The sequence below is a fragment of the Lathyrus oleraceus genome, chromosome 7 (genome assembly GCF_024323335.1).
Source record: "Lathyrus oleraceus cultivar Zhongwan6 chromosome 7, CAAS_Psat_ZW6_1.0, whole genome shotgun sequence".
Lineage (NCBI taxonomy): Eukaryota > Viridiplantae > Streptophyta > Magnoliopsida > Fabales > Fabaceae > Lathyrus > Lathyrus oleraceus.
This window is the reverse complement of record NC_066585.1, coordinates 446,117,249-446,125,500: the sequence shown is the minus strand read 5'-3', so window position 1 is coordinate 446,125,500 and position 8,252 is coordinate 446,117,249. Positions and strand designations below refer to the sequence as shown.

The 8,252-nt window shown below is 35.7% G+C and overlaps 1 protein-coding gene across 1 annotated transcript; it reads left to right on the top strand.

Annotated features, from left to right (window-relative positions):
- Nucleotides 1-1,222: 1,222 nt before the first annotated feature.
- Nucleotides 1,223-4,973, top strand: LOC127104285 (uncharacterized). Its single transcript, XM_051041474.1, has 12 exons — nt 1,223-1,293; nt 2,079-2,205; nt 2,297-2,413; nt 2,549-2,854; nt 2,949-3,206; nt 3,296-3,367; nt 3,448-3,695; nt 3,787-3,975; nt 4,066-4,176; nt 4,261-4,342; nt 4,431-4,526; nt 4,626-4,973. Exons 1-12 carry the CDS (start codon nt 1,223-1,225, stop codon nt 4,722-4,724), a joined length of 1,776 nt encoding a protein of 591 aa, XP_050897431.1. The 3' UTR covers nt 4,725-4,973.
- The last annotated feature ends 3,279 nt before the right edge of the window (nt 4,974-8,252 follow it).

Sequence of the window (8,252 nt, the reverse complement as noted above, 5' to 3'; positions counted from 1 at the left end):
GGTTCATGTGTTAGGGCAGTTGATTCTCTTGTGTTAGGGCAGTTGATTCTTTTGTGTGTTAGGGCAGTTGATTCTTTTGTGGTATGTTAACAAATGTATATATTTTTGATATTAATCACCATGTCAAAGGGAGATGGTTTGTGTTTGCTTCCATTAGGTTTCTATTATACTGATGATGAATTGTAGCAAGTGTTAAATGTGATTGTTAGCATTGGCGTGTAAGTTGGATAGGATTAGATAGAACTGTTAAAGGGAGATGGTGTTAGTGTTAATGAAATAGTTAATTAGTGTGGTTAGTGTTAGAATGAAAAACTGAAATGCAAGTTTAGAAAATGCAGGTCAGCTGTTAGACAGTTAAAGAAAGGCTAGCTTGTTAGAATGGGAATGATGTGAGTCAAAGTTAATTGAATGGAACTGCATTGACTTGGCTTGTGATTTTACCTTGTTGAATTGTTTTTTTTCTGATGCCATGAAACTGAACTGATTAAACTTGAATTATGTTGGACTGCTGAACTATATTGCACATTTGAACTACACTTGTTATTTGCTTGAATGTGTTGGACTGGTTTGGAAAATATTTTGCTAAGTTGGATTGGTATTAAATTGGTTTTTGACAATGCTGAACTAGTTTTGGATTGACATATTACCCTACTTGAATTGCTTGTACTTTAGTTGATTACTTTACTGACTGATTGATACATTGCTTGATCTGTTTAATGTCTAATAAGCTGTTGTTTATTTTATAGGGTGTTCATTTCCTTAGGACTCAATTGAGGACTATTGCTAACAAGCTTTGTTGACATCCACAATTAAAAGGTAGTAACTTATTGCCTCTTCTTCTTTTTTTCATAGAAATGACTTATAATATAAGAAATTATATGATAAACGCGGAAATAAGTTGTTTATTCATATAGGGTGTTAGTCCTCTAAATTATTTCCAATCATTTGACATTCAATCATAATAAATAATCAAATTGTCATGATTTTAATAGCATAACTACAACATAGTTATAGTTACTTCACTTCATAGTTAGTAGAAGAATATATATATATATATATATATATATATATATATATATATATATATATATATATATATATATATATATATATAATTTATTAGTTTGTAATAATCTTCTTTTTGTGACGCGAAAGTGTTTATCTTAGGAAATTCTTCTTTTATGTTGTTTTGAAATAGTTGCGTGAATAATTTAGGAAAACCATGGATAAAAAATGGATGTCTGCCGATCGATTGTCGAAAGAGTACGAGAATGGGGTATTGGAATTCGTTAAGTTTGCTGTTGAACATGTCAAAGACCCCAGTCGAATGAAATGTCCTTGCTTGGGTTGTTGTTATATGGGTCGGGTTGACGCAGATGGATTGAAATCGCATTTACTGATGCGTGGAATTGATCGAAGTTATACGTGTTGGATATTTCATGGTGAGAAAATTAACGAGAATGTTGAACAGAGGGAGAAAAGTAATACGACCTATGCTTCATACGACAAAGACACGGAAACATACGATTGTGATCGAGTTGAAGAGATTGTAGAAGCACTGGATGAAGATCTTCATGATTGTCCTGAAATGTTTGAGAGGATGGTAAGCGATGCAGAGAAACCGTTGTACAAAGGTTGCACTAAATTCTCAAGACTTTCTGCGGTATTAAAGTTGTACAACTTAAAGGCGGGCAATGGATGGTCGGATAAAAGTTTCACAGAGTTGTTGGCCCTTATGAGAGAAATGCTACCGGATGATAATGTTCTTCCTAATCGAACCTATGAGGCAAAAAAAATGTTGTGCTCTATTGGCATGAGCTATGATAAGATACATGCTTGTCCTAACGATTGCATTTTGTTTCGTAACGAATATGCAATGTTAACTGAGTGCCCTAAATGCGGTTTGTCTCGATATAAGAAAAGATTATCTCCCGCAAAAGTCTTATGGTATTTTCCGATAATTCCGAGATTTAGGCGCATGTTTCGTAGTGAAACTGATGCAAGACATCTTACTTGGCAAAGAGCATCAAGTCCGGCGTATCCCTATAGAAAAACCCAAGAATTTAAATCCAAACGAGATTTAAATCCAAACGAAAAACCCAAGAATTTAAGAGTGTAAGTGAAACAAACCGGCAAAGAGCATCAAGTCCGGCGTATCCCTATAGAAAAGGGCGTGTTGGATATGGACGCTTAGAGCAGTCTATAGTAAGTATCTATAAATTGCATTGATATACTTGTTATATTTGATCATATTTTGTCATGAGTTATATTTGATCATATTATGCTTAATGTGTAGTTAACAAAGGAGAATAGTTCTGAAACATCTCTTCCGGCACATGTTTTGTGGAAGGAAGCCCGTGTCGGTAAGGATGGAAAGATTAAAGAAGACGTTCAACAAATATTTGAGAAATGTGTAAGTATAGCATTATTTAAGACAATAACACTTTGACTTTGACACTTTTGAATCGTCCAATTTCGAACACTTTGACTTTGACACTTACTTAAGACAATAACATTACTATTGTGTGTATGTTCATATGATTTTCAGGAGACTCTATCTCAATCTATAGTTCCATATGAAGACACTGATTGCAGGAGCATACTGAGTCGAGCATTAGATGTTCCCGAGTATTCTGGTCGGGTGAGGGGCAAGGGATTTGGGATCACTCAAAAATCCTTGAATATTAAAAAACAAAAGACTCCTAGCAATAAAGAACTGCAGCAAACTTTGGAAGCATTAAAAGCTGAAGTTCTTGAATTAAGAAAGGAAAGAGAAAGAGATCGAGCAGCGGGTTTTAAAGATACTAGTGACAAAGATAGTATCAATTGTAATTTTCAACCGACTATTCCAGAGGTAATTATATATCTTATTATGAAATTAAATTAGCTTAATTTATTTAATTGTCATATATACACATTAAAAATGTCATATTTATTATTGGTTTTAGGGCATTTCACCTTGTCACCTCTACTTAGCGAGACCGACTTATCGGATGGTTGGCAAGGGGAAAGTTCATAACAATTTGGGTGAATTACTTCACACTAAACCGCTCCCTACTGGATCTTTGAAAGTCTCGGTTGATATTGCTTTGGAGAAGGATGCGTTATTACCACATCCTGACGATGTTTCGGATGCAACTTTATTGGGAGATGCCATAGGTTCATTTGTTGCATGGCCGACAGACCTCATTATCGTAGGATATGAGGTATGCTTAAAACCATTATGAACCTTTAGGTATTCAAATTTTTTACGCGCATTTTACGTACACATTTTTTACATGTTAATGTTAATTAGACTCCCACAAAATCCAAAGCAAAAGATAAGGGGATTGCGCGGGAAATCGAGTCAGTTGCATCGCAAAAAGAGGTACATCACAATTATATGCTATTTAGATTCCTGTTAATTCGTCATCTTACACTTCACCTTACTAATTATATGATATTTAGATTCCTGTTGCTAAGAAGACTGAAATTTCCAAGAGGACCGGGGCTAAAAAGAAAAATCCTTCCAAGTATAGAGCGTGCCTCCATACATATTTAGAAACGACAGATATTTCGGATGGATGTGTTCGTTTAATACCTATGGATGGAGCTATTTTTGGTTTTGAGTATGCCGAGCCATTGGGTAAAGAGGATTTTGATCAAATTTTGTATCATACGCAATTAAGCGTTGGTGTTATCAACACATACATGAGGTATATCCGATCTACTTTGTTTAAATTCTTGAACAAGTTATTTACTCGTTTCATATGAATAGTCTAAATGTTAATGATGTTTTTATATAAGGTATTTATATGACAAATTGATGGGTCCGCGTGGGTTGGAGCAAAGATTCTCATTCTTAAATCCCATGAAAACGAACTTAACCGAAATGATAAGAAAACCAGATGAAGTCAGGACGTATGTAGTCGAGCGCTTTATGGCCGACACAGATAGAGAAAAGTTGTTCTTTTTACCGTTTAATACCGGCGACGGGTTAGTTCTTCAATCTAAATTCATCTGTTATAATTTTTCATATTTTGACGTCGTGTAGAAAGTTTCCATCTAACATTTGTTTTATTACAGTGGACATTGGTTGTTGGTCGCGATAAATCCTTTTAAAGAAATTGTGTATTATTTGGATTCTTTACACAATGATTGGACAACATACCCTGCTATGAAGACGATAGTTGACACGTAAGTGCAAATAACCCAATATTCGTGTGTATACTTATTTATTTATGTGAATTGTTCTAAATATTCGTTTATATTTCATTATAGCATTATACAAACTGTTCGAGCACAAAGAAAAATTCAAGTACCAAAGAGAAAAGCCAATAACATTACATGGAATAGAGTGGAGGTATATTAATTATCACAATTTTGATTATATTAGTGATGACACATGATAAAACTTAGGATATTTATCCATATTGTTTTTCCATGTGTAGTGTCCTCGACAGCGTAATAATATAGATTGTGGATATTACACGTTGAGGTTTATGAAAGAAACTCTTCTTATGGATCGAACAGATATTCCATCTGATGTATGGATTTCTAACTTATGAGTTATTTTCATATTTAACACATATTTCTCATAATTAAATAGATTTAACTAAATCATACTATGTTATATTATTATGTAGTACTTTGATGAATATAGATGTGCTTATTACTCAAAAGATCAGTTGGATGAAATTAAAGAGGAATTGTGTCAATTCATTATCGAGCTACAAGTTTTGTGAGGTATTGAACTCTTACTTTAATTTTGAATGTGATCTGAATAACTTTGAGTGAATTCCATTTGCTTACTACAATCTTTATTTGGTGTTGTTTCAGGTTATATAGCATATTTAGAAGATAGAACTAGAATGTGTTGAAATACATTTTGATTAGCATTTTTGGAGGTTATTAGAAATGTGTAGATTTTTTGTAAAGGCAAACATTTTCAAGTATATATATAAATACTCAAAAAACTGCTGAAATTAGAAGTATATTGTGTTGAACTATAATGTGTTTATAATGCATATAGATTTTCAAGTATATGTGCATATTCAGAAGATAGAACTACAATGTGTTGAACTATAAGGTGCATATAGATTGGATTCAAGCTCCAATTTATGAAAATCTGCTGAAATTTGCAATTTACAGGTGCTAAATAATGTGGTGAAAACGTATAAAAAGATCCTCCAAAATTTGGAGTCTTAGACAGCGCTTTTAGGCAAAAAGCGCTGGTAAAGGCATTTTAATTTTGACCTTAGACAGCGCTTTTATCAAAAAAGCGCTGGCATAGGTGGTTAATTCAACAAAATATAGTGTAAAAAAGCGCTGGCATAGGGTGGGCTATACCAGCGCTTTTTCTGTAAAAGCGCTGGTATAGCCCACCCTATGCCAGCGCTTTTTTACACTATATTTTGTTGAATTAACCACCTATGCCAGCGCTTTTTTAGTTAATTTCAACATGAAATTAACTAAAAAAGCGCTGGCATAGGGGGGTTTTAGACAGCGCTTTTACTGAAAAAGCGCTGTCTAAACCCCCCCTATGCCAGCGCTTTTTTAGTAAATTAAGCGCTGTCTAAGACCTATACCAGCGCCAGTATAGCCAGCGCTTTTAAGCGCTGTCTAATGTCAAAAAAAGCGCTGTCTAATCCCTTGTTTGGCATAGTGGAGCCTGAATGCCAATCACTGGACTTACATCAGCATCCGAACCAAACATACCCACACTGGAAACCAGATGCCACTTGATGGACTTATACCGAACTCCAAGCACACAACGATAGGATACGGAATGCCAATCGCTGGGCTTACATCCATATCCTAACACACACAAGAAGAAACAAGCAACAAGTTACTAAGGAGTCGGGAACTCGAGCCTAGCAACTGTCAAGCAAACACACACAAAAAAGGAAAAGGGTGCCCGGAGAGATCTCGCACGATCTCCTGCCTACGTACCTCATCTGGTATGAGAATCAGGGCGACGTAGTTCCCCTACGCAGGGAAAAAGGACTAGCCTAACCAGATAACAGAGGGAGATACAACTCTAGGGAGACTACGACTCGAGCCTAGATGTTGTCATGCAAAATCATCCCTAAGTTAAGGTTTCTAGCTAACTGGCACAGGGAGCCAGCCTATCCTAATCATGACTTGCACAGGAAGCAAAGCCACACCTAACTTGCACAGGAAGCAAGTCTAAACTAAACCTAACTTGCACAGGAAGCAAGCTAAAGCAAACACACAAGCACAAGTAACACACACTATATGCAAGCAATGGGCTCAATCAAGGTTAAGTTTTAGTCGAGGGGTCATATGAACCTCAACAAACAAACCACTGGAACTGGGTTAATGGTGCTCTTAACCTTGCCATTGAGGGGCTAAGGTGAAGCAGATGAAAGGTGAGTGAAGATAAGACTTCACAACTCTTATCCCTGGCCTGGGAGAGCTTAAGACAAGAATGTGTGGGTTCAGAAAGGGGGGAACCCTTCTACACATTTGAAACTGACTCAACTGTACAGTTGTACAAGATCTTGGGTTTGTATCTGCAATGCATCAACACAGTGGTGTGAGCAAAGCAGATGACACACAGAATAGCAGGGGATAGATTGCGTATCCCTTGGGTTCTGCCAATTGCCTCTTCACTTAGGAGGTCTTTGACTCTATACAAGGACAAATGTAAACAGTCACAAACATTGCCTCTTAAGGAGGACTTCAGACAGTTGCCTGGCCAAGTAACAGGCCAGGTCTTCCAGACTACATGAAGTAAAGAAGTTATACCTCAATGCAAATTGCTATTAAGCAAAGCAAAGCAAAGTTCACAAGGAACTAAAAGCAACTAAAGGTACCTGAAACCAGTCAGACAAAATCAGTACACAACTCAAAGTTAAAGCAGAAAGAGATAGAGATCAACAGTCACACAATCAGTTAAATGTGCAATGCACAAGGCTCAAGGCATGTGAGCCAAGCAACCTACAAGACAAACAAGTTAGTACTAATAATCAATCAAGCATCAATCAATTTGTATTGATCTCCCTAAGGCAACTGCTTCTTATCCTGAAAAAATGAACTCAAACATGAGTAACAGGACCACTAGGACAAGCCTAGGGTCAAAAGGGGATGAGAAAGTCAAAACAGCAAGTGGCAAGTGTCCAAAATCAAGTTCAAATAATCAAGAAACAAACTCAATTGGTTCCACAATCATATCATTCATCATCATCATTTCATGAACAAATTAGGTCAAGGCATGGCATTTAGAAGCCCATAGAAGTCAACAGAAAGACTTAACTCAAAACCAATCTCAAACATTTTAAAAAATCAGAAAATAAATCATGGTCAAACACAACCCATAGCATGGTAAGCATGTCAAATTTCAATTCATTTGGACAAGTAGAAGGTGGTCAATGAAAATCAGAAAGGCAAGGCAATTTTAAGCATGCTCAAAGAAGTCAACCAAACATGCATCAACTTCAAAAAATCATAAATCAGTGATAGCATATGAGAAATGAATGGGATCAAAACCTGGAAAAGCTTAAGATGTATACTAATCACATATCAAATTTCATGTCCATCTAATAAAGTATGAGAATTTCACAAATGAAATGGGAGCATGTGTCACAAAAAGTCAACATAAGACCAAACAGGGGAGAAAAATCTCAAACAATTAGGAAATGCCACAAACAATTCCAAGAAAAATCACATGTAAACTAGACATACATAAGTTCAATCATGCAAAAATTCAAAGCAATTTGAGGTCAATAAGCATGGTAAAGAAAATCATGAAGTTGCACATCAATGGTGTGACACAAATTGTCACACCCTAATTCAAAAACTCATAACTCACACCAGAAATGATAAATTCACAAACTCTAAACCAAAATCACCATGAATGTGTCTAGTTTAAGCACAAAAAATTTCAAAGCTATTGGACAAAGCATCATCATTTCACAAATGTTTTGGCAAAGTGTACAAAATATGAGCACATGTCACAAACCCTAGCACCATTTAAAAAAAATTCATCAAAAAAATCAGGAAAAATCATGATAAATAAGTAGAGATTGAGAGGAACAAAATGCAAAAAGTCTCATGAATTTTGGATCAAAGATGAATGAGCTATGAATTTTGGAAGATGAGCATCAAAATGGAATAATTATTGAAATGAAATTATTTAAATGAATTAAAATGAATTAGGAATTAAAATAATGGAATGCACAGTGCCGCTCATTAATCCTAGGTGGCAGCTTGGACCCAGTCAACGCCTCCCATCCAATGGCATTGCTCGC